This window comes from Papio anubis, chromosome 2 (assembly GCF_008728515.1).
Source record: "Papio anubis isolate 15944 chromosome 2, Panubis1.0, whole genome shotgun sequence".
NCBI lineage: Eukaryota > Metazoa > Chordata > Mammalia > Primates > Cercopithecidae > Papio > Papio anubis.
In genome coordinates, this window is record NC_044977.1 from 153,198,307 (window position 1) to 153,217,860 (window position 19,554).

General features: G+C 46.2%; 1 protein-coding gene across 2 annotated transcripts in view; it reads right to left on the bottom strand.

The window, feature by feature from the left end:
* Positions 1–3,619: 3,619 nt before the first annotated feature.
* ESYT3 (extended synaptotagmin 3) overlaps positions 3,620–19,554 on the bottom strand; it is a 43,308-nt gene continuing 27,373 nt past the window's right edge. Inside the window, exons 8-23 of one of the 2 annotated variants that reach the window (XM_031663727.1) lie at positions 18,361–18,481; positions 16,077–16,247; positions 15,162–15,244; positions 12,973–13,021; positions 12,367–12,456; positions 11,841–11,903; positions 11,677–11,739; positions 11,053–11,121; positions 10,416–10,502; positions 9,526–9,675; positions 7,667–8,163; positions 6,881–6,979; positions 6,206–6,337; positions 4,257–4,362; positions 4,093–4,142; positions 3,620–3,769 (exon numbers count right to left, since the gene is read on the bottom strand). In XM_031663727.1, the coding sequence (XP_031519587.1) occupies positions 3,733–3,769; positions 4,093–4,142; positions 4,257–4,362; positions 6,206–6,337; positions 6,881–6,979; positions 7,667–8,163; positions 9,526–9,675; positions 10,416–10,502; positions 11,053–11,121; positions 11,677–11,739; positions 11,841–11,903; positions 12,367–12,456; positions 12,973–13,021; positions 15,162–15,244; positions 16,077–16,247; positions 18,361–18,481 (1,867 nt within the window). In that variant the 3' untranslated portion in view covers positions 3,620–3,732. Of the gene's footprint in view, positions 3,770–4,092; positions 4,143–4,253; positions 4,363–5,372; positions 5,489–6,205; positions 6,338–6,880; positions 6,980–7,666; positions 8,164–9,525; positions 9,676–10,415; positions 10,503–11,052; positions 11,122–11,676; positions 11,740–11,840; positions 11,904–12,366; positions 12,457–12,972; positions 13,022–15,161; positions 15,245–16,076; positions 16,248–18,360; positions 18,482–19,554 lie in introns of those variants that run through there. The other variant, XM_021934820.2, reaches the window with a different exon arrangement.

The window sequence follows — 19,554 nt, forward strand, 5'->3', positions numbered from 1 at the left end:
GTGTTTGATGTGAACCTCTTATAAACAGCACGTAGCTGCTTTTTACTTTTATTCCATTTGACATTCTAGATTTTAAGTGTTTATTGTAATTATAAATACATTTAGAAGTCTTTTGACCATCTTTTGTACTGTCTAATTATTTCTTTGCTTTCCCCTCCTACTTTCTGCAGGGTTGATTTTTCCTAATAACCTTTTCTCCTTCACTGCTAATTTGGAAGTTTTATATATCAACTTTATTGGCTTTCTGCTATTACTCTATTTTCATAGTCATCTTGCAATTTTGAATACATACTTAGGAGACAGAAGCCACATTGCACAGGTAACCAAACATGAAAATCTTAACCACCTTCTACTAGTTAGCAATTCTTGTGGTGTTTACTACTAAACGGGGTAGAAGTGGGACTCTAGGGGATACAGAATATCAACCTCGGGATGCAGATCCTTCCCCCCAGGGGTAAGGGAGAGTGAACAAGAAAGGAGGTTAGAAACTAAGTGCCTCCCTACCAGGCTGAGATTTAGATTTCCTCTGGCAGCCATAGGACCATGCAACCCACTTGTGGCTAAGAAACTTGCCAAAAGGTGTTGCCTGCTGATAAAGCATGAAGGCCATGGTTCTTAGGGCATTAGCCAAGGGTTAACTGGGGGGTACGTAGGTGATTGAGAACAGCTCTCTACACCAATTAGCTAGCAGCCACGGAAAACATCAGAGAAAAAGCCCCTTCTTCCTGCTGCAGCCCTGCAGTGCCCTTCCGTCACCCCATATTGGCAAAGCCAAATATCAAGCCCGCCGGGAAAGAGGCAAAGGAGACAGACGTCAATTTGAAGCTGAGAGGTAATGAATTCGTTACTGACTCACTCACAGTTATATTTTTAAGATAAGTATCTTTAGCTTCCTAAATAAGGTATGGTCTTGAATACTTTCTTCTGCATCAGCCTAGCTGCCCCTTCCTAGTTGTTAGTACTAGCATTTTAGTTCTACTGTGTTTCTGAACCCTTGCAAAAATCTTTGGTTATTTGTTTATATCTTGTGAACAATCAAAACTTGCTTAGGTTTGCCAACGTATTTTACAGGTTTCTTTGCTCTCCACTGCTTTTCACGTGCTATTTCTGCCTTACTGGTACATTTTCCTTCTTGCTGAAATATTATCTATGGCTATTTTTCAGTTTGATATTCCTGTGCACTTTATATTTTTTTTAAAGTCTGTTTTTGTTTTGTTTCATAAGTTTTGCCCGTGAGTTTCCCTTTAATGACAGTTATCTGCTGCAGTTGTCACACATGTACCCTGGATATGAGTGGCAATCCTGTGGGGCCAATTTTATGGTTGCCTCCATCAAGGTTTCACAGGATTCCAGTTCGAAACCAATATTCACATTCCTTCCTAGATTTGGGGGTTTTTGCACCAAGTTGATGTTAACTTCAGACCCTATGCTCCTGCATATTAGCTGACTGTTTCCACCCACTGCTGAACACCAATTCTTGTCCTCAGTGGCAGCCAAGGTATTAACAACTTTTCAGGCTCCCTGCCCCTTACACAGTGCCTATATAATCTTGCCTTCTGTCTGGTGTGTACTAAAATTCTGGTTCCCTTCAACATTTTAATTCCTCTTCAGACCATCACCAGGAATTTACCTGTGTTGCCTGATACAGGTAAAAATTGTTCAATTGGCCGGGCACGGTGGCTCAGGCCTGTAATCCCAGCACTTTGGGAGGCTGAGGTGGGTAGATCATGAGGTCAGGAGATCAAGACCATCCTGGCTAACACAGTGAAACCCCGTCTCTACTAAAAATACAAAGAATTAGCCAGGCGTGGTGGCGGGCGCCTGCAGTCCCAGCTGCTGGGAAGGCTGAGGCAGGAGTATGGCGTGAACCCGGGAGGCCGAGCTTGCAGTGAGCCGAGATCGTGCCACTGCACTCCAGCTTGGGAGACAGAGTGAGACTCTATCTCAAATTAAAAAAAAAAAAAAAAAAAAATCAAAATTGTTCAATTGACCATGTTTAAAATAAATGTTTGTGGTTTAAGTTTGGAAGAAGGGGGTAGGTTTTCACTTATCTGCCATTTTGATTAGCTGTTTTAGGGTGGCTAATGTTTCAGATGTACATATGATACATTCCCTTATTTCTCTGGTGCTTCTCCATTTTCAAGGCACTTGTCTATTTAGGGAGCAATTAGAATGCCATCATGAGGTAGACGGGATAGGCATCAATGCTCCATTTTATAATGAGAATTTGCCATTTAAAATAGAAACCTCAGCAGAAAGAGATTTCACCATGCATCTTCTATGTACTTAACACGGTCTAGGGTGGTGAGGGTGAAAAACAATTCAGGTAGCTTGAATTTTGTTCCCTACTGTTCAGTTGGAGAGTAAACAAATATTAAATACCAAATACAATATAAGTAGCTGCTTAGCATGTAACCTTAGCAGGTGCCTAACCAACATTTCTTAAAACTTAGTGTTATAAAGGCTGGGAACTATTAAAATGGAAAATACTCAGTATCAACAGTAAATGCTACAGGCGGTGGGAAGAGGCCATTTCACTATTGATTGACTTAATAGAGGAAATAGGTTTGAGACAGGACTTGAGTTGGCAGAGCATAGTATTTGGACTATTCTGGAATAGAACATCTGCATGTGAATAAGGTGGCAGAAAACTGGAATAAGAGTAACATGACAAAAGCTTTGTTTTTGAATGTTGCCCTGCTTCAGAAAAGTGGCAGTGAAGGCAGTGGCAGAGACAGAAAACTGATGGCAGGTAGTGTTGTCTGAGTCGGTAAGAGAGAAGAGGAGGTCCAGGAATGTTAGAGGGAATGAAAAGTATATTTGGTCTTGTAAAGTCTGAAATGTAAAAGAGGCACTTGTTTAAGTATATAATTTATATATTTTGCTTTTAACATGCCATTTAGGTGAACTAACCATCTCTTTAGAAAAGTTGAATAGCCTAAACTTATCTGAAAGCTTCCTTTTCTCTGATGGTGAAACTCTTCAGCAGTCTCCAGTGCTTTGCTATGAGAGTCAGACATAGACCTGGGTTTGGAAGTTGGTTTGCATTTTCCTAGGGAAATAATGCTACCTGCTGGAATTTGGCCCTTAGACTACACAAGAGTATTTAACTCAAGGTATTTAAGTATATCAGTATAACATTTTTGCCAGTAGGGAAATAACATTTTTAGCTCCAGGTCAAATAAAAGAACAAATCTCCAGGCATACAAGTACCACAGGTGGCAGCCAGAAGAGCTTTGGCAGTGTTAGCTCTTGGCAGTTCTGAGTTGGGTCACTTTCTGTTTCCATAAAAAAGCGACTTCCCTTTGGCCAGTCACTGCCCAGGAATGCTGGTAGTGGCTCCAGAAACAGATCTCCCCCAGCCCCTATGCCAGGGGCAGGACACTTTCTGGTACATACATTCAGGTAAGTCCTAAATCAGATGGTATACAATTACCTACTAAAAGTGAAAAATAACCACTGAGGTTTGGATAATTTAGTAGGCACAAATGTCATTTCTTGCTGGACTTGAACAAAAAAATCCAACTAAAAAAAGTAGTTCTTGCTTTTAAATAACCTCTTCCTTATGCTATTCAGTCATGCAGTTAAATTCCACACAAGAATGTATAATTTCAAGTGGTTCTGATTTAAATGACAAACTATACATATATTTGATGTAAGTGATCCAAAGGAAAAATATATATACATATATACACATTTTAATATAAAGGTGAGTGATAAGGATTCTCATCATCAGCTTCTGGGCTGTCCATTTGGAGTCAGCTCATACCTGTAAGACAGTTAGGTTTGGACTTAACGTTAGTAATGACCGTGTGTTGTGGTAACAGGACAAACTGCCTAGTCCTGCCTGCCTGGGCCTCTGTAAGACCAACAGAACCTGTCTCTGTAAGTTGGCCAGCCAGGGTTCAGGGTTAAGGCTAGAGTTTACAGGTGTCTTTTAGGGTATCAGTGAGATCTGCAGGCAGTAAAGCCTTAAATAAAGGTATTCATCTCTCTCCCTTCTTGATAACCAAAGTAGCTGAAATAGTACTGAAAAGGGAAAACTGTCTTGAATAGCAGGATAACAGTAATAAAATGAAAGGGCACACTTACCATTGTGAAAAGCCCTTAATCAGATCTTCTTTTGATAAGTCAATCAGTACCTAAATAATCACAAATAATTAGTTTCCCTCCAAAACACTGCATTAAGGAAAGAAATTGGGATAAAGCAAATTGATCATAACCTCCTTGGTATATCAAATCTCTCTTGTACTTACTTTTCCTAACTCCTTTCTTCTGTGTGAGCCAAGTGGCCTACTATTTTTCACTGCAACATCTAGTGACCTCTTCTTTACTTCTTCCATGGGAACAAAAAATTCAAATCTTTAGGAAGCAAAAAGTCAGGAATTGAGAATTACGCATTTCATTCAGTTTTCTTGAAAATCTAAAGTGCTTCATCTATTTCCCTACTAAAACACAAGATACAGACTATTAGGAGCACCTAGAGCAGGACTGGCTCGTAAACTACTCACAATGTTTCATTATTACAGATAATCACTGTCCAGTGTTGTTCACAAAACCCAGAAGTATTAAGAGGCTGTTTGCCTAGAAGTGCCTCAGACTGCTGTGGCTTAGTTTGCATCTATCTATCTCCAATTCTACCCTTGCTACCCCTCTTTTTTTTGAGATGGAGTTTCACTCTGTCGCCCAGGCTGGAGTGCAGTGGCATGATCTTGGCTCACCACAACCTCCGCCTCCTGGGTTCAATCAATTCTTCTGCCTCAGCCTCCTGAGTAGCTGGGATTACAGGCATGCGCCACCACACCTGGCTAATTTTTTGTGTTTTTAGTAGAGACAGGGTTTCACCACGTTGGTCAGGCAGGTCTCGAACTCCCAACCTCAGATAATCCACCTGCCGTGGCCTCCCAAAGTGCTGTGATTACAGACGTGAGCCACCATGCCCGGCCCCGGCTACCACTCTTTTAGCTGGCCCTCCTCACCCTGAACAGTACTTATTCATAGGACCACCTCAACCCCCTTCTCAGTTTTTTCTCACCAGCTAAGGGCTAGAACACTGAACAGTTAGGTTTGCTGCAGTTACGTGGAAAATAGTGGCCACCTCCTGTAGAGTAAGGCAGAGGAAACCTCTTACTTTTAGGTTTTAGGGTGGAGGTTGCTAGCTCTGCCTTCCAGATAGTCCAGGCTTATCTTGCTGTCATACTTTTGAGAATTATTAACAGGTTTAGGTTTGTCAGAAAAGTCAAATGTTAAACCTCTCCTATATTCCCACATAATTTTTTTTAATCCCTTAGCCATGTAGTAGCCACCACACCACAATTTTGACATCTTTGTATAATTATGTCAGAGCTTCCTTTGAGGGCAAAGTATCTTACTTGTGTGGCTCTAGAGTATAGGATGGTGCCTGGCATAAAGCATTCAGTAAATGTTGAATGAATAGTCTCTCTCTTCCTCATACCCTTTTCTTGATACTGATGAACTCAAAGTGTAGCTGTTAAAGGAACATAATAGTTCTTAGACATGGCCCAAAGAGGACTCAGTGTAACCCTTTTTGAAAAAGTTATTGGCCAGGAAAATTATGAGATGTAATATTTTCCTAAGCTGGCTAGAAATGTCTTTTTAGAACCTGAAGCAGAAGGTACACGCTGGTAAGATTCAGACTTCTAAGAATAAAAATATTTGGGATAAGATTTGCCACCACTGGCCCATCAAAAGCAATTAATATGATCAGAGTCACCTTTGTCCCCAAGGACACAGGTGGACAAGCCTTTGTGGAGAAGGGGAGGGTATCTTCTCCACCTGTCACCTATGTTTTGTTGCAGGAGGGAAGACAGGCCAAAGAGCTTCAAGCTTTAAAGGAAATTTTAGGTCCTTAGGCTCAAGGAATGTTTAACTGCTGGAATTAAAACAGATCAAAAAAATATTTGAATAGATTCAAATCTTTTCACTACCAGAGAGACCTCATTTAAACAGAAAGAACAGGGAACATTCCATATTCAGGAACACTTTAGCCTCTATGAGCAGTAAATGTAGGTAGCCATTTTGATAAACTTCTCTGGCACTCCATTTTTCCCACTAAAGTACAGAAGCTTCATGAAGTCATAGACTATGTTGTCTTGTTCAGCCATAGGCTGCCAGGCAACATAACAGGTACTTGGCAAATACTTGAATGGATGAGGCACTCTAGGCAGGCTAGCAGCCCACTTACGTCTCATCAAACAGAGGTTCCAAGGTCTTCCGCTTCACTGAAGTCTTCTTACGACATGCCCACTTCCTTTCTGGCAACAAGTAGACACGGACGTAGGGATCAGCTCCACTGCTGGTACATGGTGTCAGGTTTCTGATTTGGTGTCAAAGACATTAGGAAAAAAAAAGGCCCCTGGTTTTCAAACACTGAAAATACTCATTTGAGAGAAGGCTGTATTAGCCATTCAGCATTAGATACGCTTGAGGATAAAAATGCTCAGTGGTCCTGATGATCAAAAGTAATAGTCTGTAGAATTTAGAGGACAAAATATCAGACGCATGATTTTGAAAACATGCATCTTTATAAAGCTTGGAGTAGAGCAAGTACTTTCCTTCTAAGGGAAGTTGGAGATTTTCACTTGGAAAATGTACTGGCTACCAGCCACTCCAGACAGTCTTGCAGTGGTTGCATCTGAGCAAAGCCCTTAGCTCTTAAGCCCATCAGCACCACTGAAGAATGATGGCCAGAGTGCCACTTTGAGGACTTGATTACAGTGTTCAGGCCTTCAAATCTCATTTTTTCCCCAAAGGGTTATCTTGGGACTATGTGCCCTGTTCATTGCTCTGAGTGTCCCTACTCTGATTTATAGTCACCTGATGCTCCCAAAGGACCTCCCTGGCCCTAGAATCCCTTTACCTGCAGCCATTGATTAGCACGCTGAGGCAGCGCCGCAGACACACATAGCGCACTGTGAGTTGAATCTCGCCCAGCTGCCATCTCCTGAGGTCTCCGCCTCTGTAAAGAAAGAGCCCGTCACTTCTCTTGCTGTAACAGGCATTGGCCCTCTTCCCCCACCCCGAAAGACAAAGCATTCCTGCTTGAGGAGCATAGAGCCATGTGGGATAATAATTTGCAGTGAGTTTACTTTCAGTTGGAATTCAGTTCCATCCAGCATTCATGTATAATTATCCTACTTCACAGTAGGAAGAACGGGAACCCTGAAGTGGGATCTGCCTTTGTATCATGATTCCTTTTGGGGCCTTGAATGAATTTATTAAACTTTTATGATAGTTCCATCTTATAGGGTTATTGTGAAGGTTGAATTAAATCAGATAACATGCTAAGCCCATAGTAAACCCTTCATAAATGACAGCCATTTATTACGTAATTCTACATATTAAGCTTTCCATGTCATCCCAGTATAACTCTTTAGAATTCAGGAAATGGTTCTGCTGGAAGGGACCTTACCAACCAGAGTCCAGCATCTATTTTATAGTCAGTATACAGCTAGAGCCATAACCAGCCTGTTTGGCTGTCTCTCCCTCGTCCTGTGTTCTTTCTACCACACCATGCTGCCTCTTAGGAAGGTATTTTGTGAAAAAACAACTTGCACAGAAATGTAAGTTCATATCTACTTTTCCATCCAGTGAGGTATTTTTCATACAGACCATTTTAGAAAAGATTAAGCAGAGAGGTGCATACTCAATGTTGAGGCTGCTATCTGCCAGGTCAAAGCAAGAAGAGGCCAAGGAGTTGAGCGAGGACATGCTGGGAGGCAGCCTCTTGGGCGGCCATGCGAATGGGGAGGCAGGGCATTTCATGGGTCTGGGTGACTTGATGGGCCCTGGAGAGTGGGGACCCGGGACAGTCAGGAAGATGGTGGCTGAACTCTTCTTCTCCCCCATGGGCTCACAGAACCTTTTGGCACTGTCCTTGCCTTTAGGCTCTGGGCCTGTCTCTTGGGGTGTGGGCTCAGTGGCAACGGTGGTAGCACTGGTGGTGGTTGTGGTACTCTTGGATGTGTCCTTAGTATCAGATGCAGGGTCTGGGGGACAAGGCAAATCTGTAGGGCCTTCTTCCTGAGGTGGGGCTTTGGGATCCTGGTTGGTAGCCACCTTCTTGATGAGCAGAGGGCCTTTCTTTAGGGCTTCAGGTCCTGTGTATGGGCTCCCCAGCTCTCGTTCCTCCACTCGCAGGAACTGCAAGCAGATAAGATAGATAACAGGGTGGCTTATGAGCTGGGTCACCACTTCCACAACCTCAGCCATTGTTTCTCATTCCCCCTTTCCCCTCAGTTGTGAATTATAAAGACCCTTCCTAGGGAACTTCCATTTCCAGTAACATATGGTGTTCCAAACATTCTGAAAAACTTGTTAGAAATGCCAAATAAAATGAAGCAAACATCCTTTGAAATGCATAGCCAAATTCACAAGAAAATAAGGATAATTCCGTTTAAAAAAGAAAAAAAAATCTAAAAAATAAAAGTTAAGCTTTGCTAGGGTTGTATATCAACCTTGGAATTCAGGGAGTTAGGAGAAGAGAGGCTGTGAGGCTAGGAGCTGAAGGGAAGATCCATAAAGGTGAGATCTCTTTAGTTAAAAAAGTAGTTTAGGATAAAAATTATTCTGCCTACCGGCAAAGACTGATGACAAGAACATGTGTTTGTCACAGCCTGTACTCTGGTTGAGGGGACAAAGTCTTCCCTAATAACATGACACCTCATAGGCCTGTCCCCATATGAATTTTGAGTATAAATATGAGCTACCTATGGGATCTTGAAATCCAAAGTTAAGAAATGTACATAAAAATGGACTCAGGTTTGTAATGCACCTGAGGTGCTGCGCTGCAGCAAAAGCAGAAGCTCCTTGGAAGAGAACAACCTTAATCCAGGTCATAAAGGAACACTGAACATGTTTGCAATTCAAGTTATGAAACAGAAATGAGTCACCATCAAAAAGCATCAACAGACAAAACAAACATCAAAATTCCCAAGATCTTCAAATAATAGAACATACATATTAATACATTGTAACATATTTTCAAATGACCAAAGATGGAATATAAACATGAGAAGATAATAAAATGCTATGAGAAAATACCAAATAGATTTGGAAAAGATAAAAATAGAAATGAAAAATCACCATTGAAAAAACCATGAACAGGTTAAACAGCAAACAAGGCATAGCCAAAGAAAGAATTAGTGGCCTGGAAGATAGCTCTGAGGGAATTAGAATGTACCACCATGAATACAGAGATGGGAAATATTTAGGTGAGGTCAAGAGACATGAAGAATAGATGAGAAGGTATATTATAGAAAATTCTAGAAAGAGGAATTTGAAAAGAATGGAAGAGAGGCAATATTTGAAGAGCCACTATCTCTTCAAATACTGACTTGCTCCCATTCAGTATTTCAAAATTGATGAAAACATGAATCTGAAAACATGAATCCATCTCCTGGTTTCTTGCAGGCATAGAGCAGGTGCTTAGTGCTGGGGCAGTTCACCCTGCTCCACTGCCAGAGCTCTATTCCTTCCCTCCCCCAGGGGACAGGAGAGATTTACCCGAAGCACCAGCCTCATGGAGATGAGGCTGTCCAGGCCTGAGTGGTCCAGCTGAAAGCGCTGCTCAAGAGTGAGGTCAGCATAGGGGAGGATCTGGCACAGGGGGACGTCCAGCGTTCCCAGAGCACACTCCTGGTCATCATCAAGCACCTAGGCAGTGGGCCAGTCACAAAACAAGAGGATAACCAAGCCCCAACCACACCACTACTAGTATCTGGGCCCCAGCCAAGTTTGGGTTTACTTCAGTCTGTACTGTGCTTCTATGGGCATCTGGTCCTATTCTGAAAACTAGAATGGGATCAGGCCAGACCTGATCCTTGTCTTCTGTCAGGGAAGATACTGACTCAGAGTAAGAGGCAATTATGATCTGTATGAGCTAGTCTGTTAAATGCCCAGAGCCAGGGGGCTTTGGGGACTGATGAGCTGTGCTGCTCTCCAGGCAGGGCTCAGGACCCCAAAAGATCCCAGCTCCACCACTTGTTGGTCATGAGATCTTGGACAAGATATTGTTTTTGCCTCTCTCTGCTCGCTCCACAGATCTTTTGTGAAGATTAAATGAAATATATGTTTTTTAAAGTGTACCATTATTAATGTCCTGTGTAGATTCCAGCACAGGCTTCTCTGGATGCTGTGTAGCAAATATAAAGACCCTTTTGCAGGGAAAGTCGAGGGACTTGAGGATTTATCCTCCCACATCCCCCTATACAATGACCTCAGGCACTAGCCTCAAGGAGATGAGGCCTTATGGGGCCTCAGTGTCCTCTCTCACATAAAAGGGCCTGAGTTTAAACACTGCCAGGAGAACCTGCTCAAGGTACACTTCAAGCTTCCCACCCCGCCTGGCTTAGAAACCTCTTAACTCTGTTTCAAGAGCCCATCGTCCAGCAAACCTTCAGATGGAGCTGCTCAGTGGCCACACTGTGCACAAAGAAGGAGAAAACCTGGCTCCAGACAGGGTCCTTGTTGTGGGGACAAGTCTGGGAACAGAAGAGGGAGAGTTCATTGAAGGGTTAGGTTGGGCAGAGCTGGACACCGGCACCCTCTGCTACCACTCTGGCCACCATTGGGAACCTTACCTATTTGCCCTGAGATCAGACCCAAACACACTACAGCTAGTGGGAGGCACTAGGACAGGACAACCACACTCAAAGGCAGGGAGTGGTCTGCCAGGAAGTTTTACAGGGGAGCTGAAAATCATATTGGCCTTAGAGCTCACTTCAGGAGAGGAGAGGCCAACAGGATTTCGGCTGCTGGACTGGGAAAATTCATGATTGGTGGAAAGGACACAGGCTTCAGAACCATGCCCACACTTGAACCCTAGTTCCATGTCCTTGGTCAAGCCATTTATCTCTGATCCTCAGATTCTTGAATTATAAAACTATTCTGTGAGGTTATTCTGAAGACTAAATAACATCAAGTGCCGCCTAGGCATTCACCATAAGTTAATTCCCGTCCCTTTTGCCTCTCTCCCTGAGAAGGGCTGGGTCCTTGTTTCCTTACCCCAGGGCTACCACCAAGCTGTCTTACCTTACTTGTATGTGTCTTCTTGCCTACAGATAGTTTGACATAGGAAGAAGGGTCTTTGCTGACCTTGTTCTGTGAGGAATCAAATCCATAACAGTGAAGGTGGCATAGTCAGAATCAGATTGAGACAGTCCTACCCCCAACCCCCAGGAGCATTTGGGGGAACTGGGACCACCCAATTACTTCTGAGAGAAAGCTACTCTAATGCCCCAGTCCCCTGGGCTGTCATTACTGTGTAAGCCCCAGGACAGGACCAACCCCAGAAAGCAGTTCCAAGTTAAAAGACCAGAAGCCAGAGCTGGGCCTGGCCAGGCACAGCCTCTTGTTCCCTGGGGCTATGAAAACAGAGTAGAATCAAGTTTTGGCTCCTCCTCTTAGCTGTGCGACTCAAGAAATGGTAATAAAAATGAATGACACAGTCATCATGAGACTCGGGGATAACAAATGTGGGGGATGAGTTGCCAAGCCTAGTGCCTGGCACACAGTAGACTCCATAATCAGCACTTCTTGTTATCCCTAGGCTGTGTGTGCACAGACTGTGGCCCAGAAGACACGGGGTTGTGGTTACTCTGGGGAGAGAAGCTGTGATATGCCCTCCCTGGAGATTTTAGCCACATACTCACTCACTCTGGCAAACCTGGAGAGTTTTTTGGCTCGATATTCACCATTCAGGTAGTCAAAAGGGTTTCTCTGCAGCACAGGAATAACAGGGTTAAAGCAACACAGGACAGTTTGAAAGTGACGGGCACTTTGTTGCGTATGTGTGACACTCTGGACATGTCACTACTCACCGGCAAGTTGCAGGCGCTCTCCAAGAAGACCACGAGAATGGCAGTGGAAAGGCCACCATGGTCCTGCAAACAGACACAGACCCTCACTGGGTACTCCCAGCAGCAGGAGAGAAAGACTGGTTTTGGAGAAGCCTACTCATGGCAGAAGAAAGTCAGCTAGCCTTCACACTCCAGACTAGCTGCCGGAGGACATCTCACAACCTAGCCTTTTGTCGAGGTTAGGAATATAACTGGTGCATGACAGATTCAAGTTAGACACTGAGTGGATTTCCCTGTGAACTGGGAGGACAGGCATTGACACAGAGTTCTGAGGACCCCATCATCTAAAGATGATGGAGATGCTCAGAGGACATTTGCTGAGAGCCATCAGGAGCTGCCCTGTGTGGAGACGGGCTCAGTGACATGTTCTTCAGGAGGTGAGCAAGAACAGGGGGCATCATCTCCCTCCCTTCCTTCCAGCTGCACACAGCTGGCACATGTGCTCCTCCACCTTTCTGCTAGGGAGCCCTTGACACCCCACACTCACCTCGGTCAGAGCTTCCTGGTCGGTAAGCAATGAAAGCCACTCCAGCCGCAGGTGCAGCTGCCCGCTGGTTGTGTCATTCAGGACAAACCACTGTGGGGCAGGGGCGGAAAGCTCAGGGCAAGGGCCAGGGAGATGCTACTGATGCTCTCTGGGCAGCCCAGTTCTGGGACCTGGTATCCTAGTAGGGACAGGGAAACCCAGTCCTAGTATGGGAAAAGGTGGACCAGCCCAGACAGGGTATGCTCTGGGCTCAGAGGGACTAGGAGATGTGGTTATAGGAAGACAGAAGTGCTACGCTGTGGGATTAAAAAAAACCCAGGCCCACCCACCCTCCCCTATAATGTGACTGTCCCCTGCTGGGGTCCTTAGTCTGTGGGTATTTCCCAGGGAAACTTCTTCCAGCCGGGGCCCTGGAGAATACCCTGGGGAGTTTCCTGGAGCCATCAGTGCCTCACCCAGCTCTTGCCCTGAGGAGGGACATGTGTGCAGCCCAGCACAGAGGGGGACCACAGCATAGGAATAGCTGGGCTGAAGCAACCTGCTAGAGATGTCCATAGGAAAGGGCTACCTTGAAACTCCCCCAAGGGTTGCAAGCACCAACTGTACCTCATCCACCACTCTGTTGGTCATGACATCTCCAAGGCAGATCTGCAGGCTGGAATATATAGGGAGAGGAGATTGGGTCAGTTCTGAGGAAGAAAGCAGCAGAGGGCATGGAGGCCCACACTGGACTCTGTTTTCAGATATCTGAGTGCGGCCATTAAGACAAAATCTTACCCCAAGGAACCAATGGGAGACCAGCATCAGCTTCAGTGAAGGAAAGACTACCTACCATCAGGGCTGCTCCCATTGGGTGTGCTACCTGGGGAGGAAGGGAGCTCCCATACCCAGAGGGGATAAGCAGAGGCTGCTGGACACATCACTTCTGGATTTCTCAATGACAGCGCAACTAGCATTTTGAGTGAGATGATTCTTCATTGTGCAAAACTACCCATGCATTGCAGGAATTTGGCCTCCTGGTCCTGTGCCCTTTAAATGCCAGAGCACTACCCCTCACAGCCATGTTAATAACCCCAAATGCCCCTTCATTTCCAAAACTACCCCAGGTGCCCTACAAGGGATGAGTATAGTTGGCATGTGATGTAGTTTGGATGTCTGTCCCCTCCAAATCTCATGTTGAAATGTGATCCCCAATGTTAAAGGTGGGCGGGGCCTAGTGAGAGGCGTTTGGGTCACGGGGGCAGATCCCTCATGAATGGCTTGGTGCCCTCCCCACAGTAATGAGCTCATGCAAGACCTGGTTGTTAAAAATAAGCTGGGACATTCTCACTCCTCTTGCGCTGTCTCTCTCTCGCCATGTGACATACCTGATCCCCCTTCACCTTCTGCCCTGAGTAAATGCTGGCACTATGCTTCATGTACAGCCTGCAGAACCATGAGCCAGATAACCCTATTTTCTTTATAAATTATCTGGCCTCGGGTATCCTTTATAGCAACAAAATATGGACAAACACAGCATGTGTGTGTGAGAGGAGGTAACACTCACACCACAGCTTGCCCCTAACTCACCCTGAGCCAAGCCCAACCAGAAGGTCCTGATAGCCAGAGGGGAAAATGTAATTCTATATAACTGTAAGAAATGTGCTTAAGCTCAAAACACACCTGAAATCAGTTATTAATACATAAAGCATGACCCACAAGCCACACTTCTAATCTGCAACATTACAAAAATTGCAACTGTTTCAAGATAAAAATACAAAATGATAAGCAACATCTAGTGGTGAATCTGTGTGTGTTAACATCCAGGCTAATACACACAGATTCTGCGTGTTTCTTAAACTGTCAGGTTGTGCCCCTCCCAGTTTGGTTTCCACTTTTCAAAATTACATGATCATGGAAACAAGCTAAACAACACAGGAATCTGAAAATGTGGGTAAAACTGCCTTTTCTGCTTCCTCATCTGATAAGCGGTGTTAACAGCCTGCCTTTCTCTGCTAACATCAACACATGCAGAAATACGCATTCAAGGTTCCTCTCCCATTTGAGGATGACTCAAATGACATGTTATGCCCAGCTGCTCTCCCCCACTTCGTAATGGGTGTCCTCCGGGTTAAGACACAGAGATTCTACTTGTTTTTCAGAGCTGCAGAATATTCTGTAGTTTGGCAATGGAAAATTTATTCAAACATTCAGCCAATGTCCTCTGAGGTTAGATATTCATTTCGGGGATGGGGGTGTTGTTTTTCTTCTATGGATAGTTCTGTAATAAACATTTCAGATACTAGGGCTTTTATTTTATAGGAGATCCTGGAAGTGGGACTGCTGGATCAAAATACATGTAAGTTTTAAATTCTGATAGCCAGCCCCACCCTGATCATTTTAGTTCTCCCATACCCCTGAAGGGCTGAGTTCTACCCCCTAAAGCATGGCCCAGGGTTCCTTGGAACTGGGCATCTGGCCATCCATGCCAGCCTTGTCCACTACTCCAAATGGGGACTTTGTACATTATCAAGAAGGCAGAAAGCAGAGCCATAATATACAAATCTTGGGGTCCTCTCTGTACCCCCCAGGGCCTAGGTCAGGGCTGGGCACTTGGGAGACATCTGGGAAGGTTTGTGGTAGGAATGTAGAATGGTGAGGCAGGTTGCCTGGCACAGTTACCATGTCAGGGTGACCAGAGAGGATTGCTAGTCATTAAGTGGTAGAAGCAGGGTATTTATGTCCCAAGGCCCAGCCCAGCACCCTACAGGGAGGGAAGGCTGCCTCCAGGCCCAGCTGTGCGCCCTCCTCCTCACCTGCCCAGGAAGTCATCCCTGTCGGTATCCTCATCATACAGGTCTACCTCCAGGTCCTGCCCAGGGACTTCGTACACCATGAACTGGAAGGAAAAAGAGGTGTCTTGACCTGCAGGCAACAGCTGACCTTATGTATGACCCAAGGGAAGCCAAATCGTGGCTCAGAATGCTAGCAGGGTCCTGATCTCCTCAGTGCCTCGAGAACCCCACGCATAAGGGAGTGAAGTCCCTCCCCTGTAGGGGGAAGAGAAGATTAGAGAAAACATGTGTAAGCCATGGCAGAGCAGGTGCCCAGGAGACAGTGGCTGTTTGTTCTGCATGGGCTCTGTGGTGTCCAGAGCACCTCTTCATGACATTCTCCTGCCCCTCTGTGGGTCTGCAATACCAGGAAGCCCCAAGCTGCCTTTTAGTACCGCTGCTTTCACTGCCTCACCCCAAATGTAACAGAGCATCCAGATGGTGTATTAGGAGAGGAAGTTCAGAGGGGTCACCTAGGATGTGTAATCTGGGGGCCTTAACAGGCTGTGGGTCCCACCCTTCAAACGGTAGGGATTGTGGTTGAACTTAAGGAAGAACTTCAGGATCCTGATGTTTGACTGACAGGGGAGGTTGAGAGGAGTGGAGCAGAAATGCCTCTAAGGCTCTTTCTCTTTGATTTGGAAACTTCTAACAAAATTGGAAGGGGAAAGGAGGTAGGAATTTGCCTTCAGGCTGGCCCTTTAGTCGCGCCAGAGTAACCTACTCTGGAAGCCTGGTAGATATGGGAGTGGGAATCCCACAGACCTGCCTGTCTCCAAGGCCTACTCCCTGCCTAGTGTTGCCCCTGGATTGCCTCTGCCCAGCATGACTCCGAGTGAAGGCTGGAGTGTATCAAGGGATTCAAGGGATTCCAGGAGCAGCCAAGAAGACCCTTACCTCAAACACCTCATTCCAGGTGGGGTTCAGGTTCCTGTAGATGGTCCTGCTCCGGAAATGCTGCAGGCCAATGCTCACCTTGGCGTAGGGATCTGACTTGCCTCGGAGCCCCAGGAAGTTGTCTTTCTGGGCCAGCTTCTCTGCCTCCAGCAAGTGCACTCTGATCACCCCCTGGAAAATGTCCAAGCCCAGGGCTCACAGCTGCTTCCTGGGGCCTCCAAGTCCTGGAGTATCAGAGCTAAAGCCATCAGAGATCACTGCTTCCCCCACATTGCCCCCTCCATGGTCTGGACCGGGAGATAGAAGCCAGATACGGCAGTGACCTGGCCAAGGCCACACAGCAAGTGATGGCAGGGCTCTCTCCATCAGTATGCCCTGCCCACAGCCCTGGCCTCCCCACTCCCTACCTCCAAACTGCCACATGAATGGCTTACACAACTGCAGCTGTTTGTCTCCCTCCTGTGCCAACAATCATGACACCTAAGGAAGCTTCCTCCTTTACTCTAGCCCCCTCTGTTGTGTGTCCTACATGTAGACTTCTACAAGGGAATTCTAGCATCCCTTCTCCTGGCCCCTGTGGGCAATGCCGGCTGCTGACAGGAGGTCCCTGCACTCCTAAAGGCCCCAACACTGAGCCTCATCCCCACCACACTCTGGACTGTGCTATAGGGCAGACCCTCCCCCAACACTTGCATGGATAGAGTTTAAAAGGAAATGAAAGAGATATAACTCTGTTAATAAAGACAGGAGCACAGGAATTAGGAAAGGCATAGTTCATGGGCTTTGAGGTATATCTCCTTCCTAGAATTTTTTTTTAATATTAGTAAATACATATGCATTTACTCTTTGACCCAGAAATCCCACTTCTAGGAATCTGTCCCAAGGGCATACTAGCAAAAATATAAAGACATGTATGCAAGGCTATTTATTACATTACTATTTGTAATAGTGAAAGACCCAACACAACATAATGGTCCATCAATAGGAACTGTGTTGAATAAACTTCAGTACATTCCCACAGTGAAGTACTTTGGAGCTCTTAAAGAGAATGTGGAAGATCTCTACACTATCATGGCATGATCCCCATGACACTGAGGGCCAGGCGCAGTGCTTACACCTGTAATCCCAGCACTTTGGGAGGCCGAAGTGGGCGGATCACCTGAGGTCAGGAGTTCGAGACCAGCCTCACCAACATGGTGAAACCCAGTCTCTACTAAAAATACAAAAATTAGCCAGGCTTGGTGGCATATGCCTGTAGTCCCAGCTACTCAGAAGGCTGAGGCTGGAGAATCACTTGAACCTGGGAGGTGGAGGTTGCAGTGAGCCAAGATTGTGCCACTGCATTCCAGCCTGGGTCACAGAGCAAGACTCCCCACCACCACCTCCCCCCAATCCCCCCCCCAAAAAAAAAGCACACTGGGGAAAACTGTACTATGCTGCCATCTATCGAAGAAAGGGGGAATTTGAATATAAGCAAATATGTGTCATATGACCATATATATTTGTTCATATTAAGTAACAATGGCCAGGTGTGGTGGCTCATGCCTGTAATCCCAGCACTTTGGGAGGCTGAGGCAGGCAGATCACTTGAGCCCAGGACTTTGAGACCAGCCTGGCCAACGTGGCAAAACCCTCTCTACAAAAAACACAAAAATTAGCCAGGCGTGGTAGTGCACACCTGTAGTCCCAGCTACTCGGAAGGCTGAGGCAGGAGGATTGCTTGAGCCCAAGAGGTGGAGGCTGCAGTGAGCTGTGATTGTGCCACTGCACTCCAGCCTAGCTAGGCAACAAAGCAAGACTCAATCAATCAATCAATCAATAAAATGGAAGGATAAACTATTACTTATAAGTGAAGGGTGGGGAGTAGGTGGAGGAAACAAGGGATAGAAGCCAGACTCCTTAAAATGTAATTTGTTTTTTAGTTGAACTTTGGAAGTGTACAACTACTTTACATAATTGTAAAAAGGAAGTTAAGGTAAAAAACCCTAAAAATGGAAAATAGAATGAAACAAGTCAATGTAAATATTCATGGCCAGTTGTCACAAACAGGAAATATTCCAAGTAAGTTTAAAATGCAATAAATTTGACACCACCTCCCAACTGGGATACACCCCAAGGACAAAATGTCTTTAGTAATTATGACGTGGGCAATGGGGTTTGTACCGTTATTCTGGGACCATCAAGCATTAGTGTGAAATAAAGCCAATGCACCACATGTGAAGGCTGAGAGGATATTTGCGCTGCCTCCCAGCAGGCTGGTCTGTGGCCAGCACTGGCTACTCACGCAGGGCAGAGGGAAGCGCAGGTTGGTCAGATCCAGCCCCTTCTTCACAGGCACAGTCACACGGTTAGGCAGCACCAGGTGGGCAGCAATGAGGTCCTCCAGCAGGCTGTCTGACACCTCACTGGACACAAGGCAGGACCAGCTGTGGAGGGGTGCCACCGCCTCCCCCATGCCACCTGCCACTCCATCCCTAGCAGAAACCAGGAGCCCAGCCTGGTAGGGTGGGCCCCACCTACAGAACAGCCCTGACCCCACTTGCCTGGGTAGGGGTGGGTGTGCCTATACATCGTGACAGCCCCTGACATTCTATCTCAACAGCAGTCCTCCCACCTACATGTGCCCGACTCCCTCTGCCTCCAGGCTACTTTGTTCTTGGAGGTCACACAGCACGGTGGCTAAGAGCAAGGCTGGTGCCTGTGTTAGAATCTCAGCTCCACCACCGACTAGCTGTGTGGCCTTGGCAAGTCGCTAACCTCTCTGGACCTCAGCATCCTCACCTCTAACCTGGGGCTAAAAATGCATGTTCCTGGGGTTGTTTGTTGCCTGACTCCACCTCCTGGTACTGGGGGTCAGGGATGGTGCCTGGAACAGGGCTGGCACGGTGTAAATGCTCAGTAAATACTTTTAGAATAAAAGAACGCATGCCTGGATTCCCTTTGTCCAGTGTGGGTGAGATCCATGCAGATGTCAGTGAATGAGTGAGTCAGCGGCCCTCCCGAGCCTGACAAGCCAGCCGGTGCCAGCCCTGGCCAGTCCAACTGTCCCTTCCTCCTGGGGAGGTGTGTCCAATAGGGCTGGTGCCCTTCTCTGTTCCTCTTATGGGGCCTGGGGCTCTGAAAGGAGCCTTCACTTGCCCCCCGATGGTGAACTCTCTAGGACCAGCTGCTCCTCACTGGCCTCTGCTGTGACAGTGCCCCTTCCATGCCTATGTTTGTGACCACGGTCAGGGCAAGTCACATAGGCTTCTCACCACACATTTGGTTTGGGAGGGGTACAGTGAGGAAAAAAGGAGGACACTCGTGTGTCCACACCCAATGTGCCGCCACCGCACAGCTGAGTGTCCTCCGAGGGACCCAAGGCAGAGGAACCAGGCTCCCCTTTTACTGAGGAAGAGCCCAGAGAGGTGAAGCAACTTCTCCACATTCACTCAGTTGCTAAGTGACAGAGCCAGGAGCTGGCTGCCTCTGGTTCTAC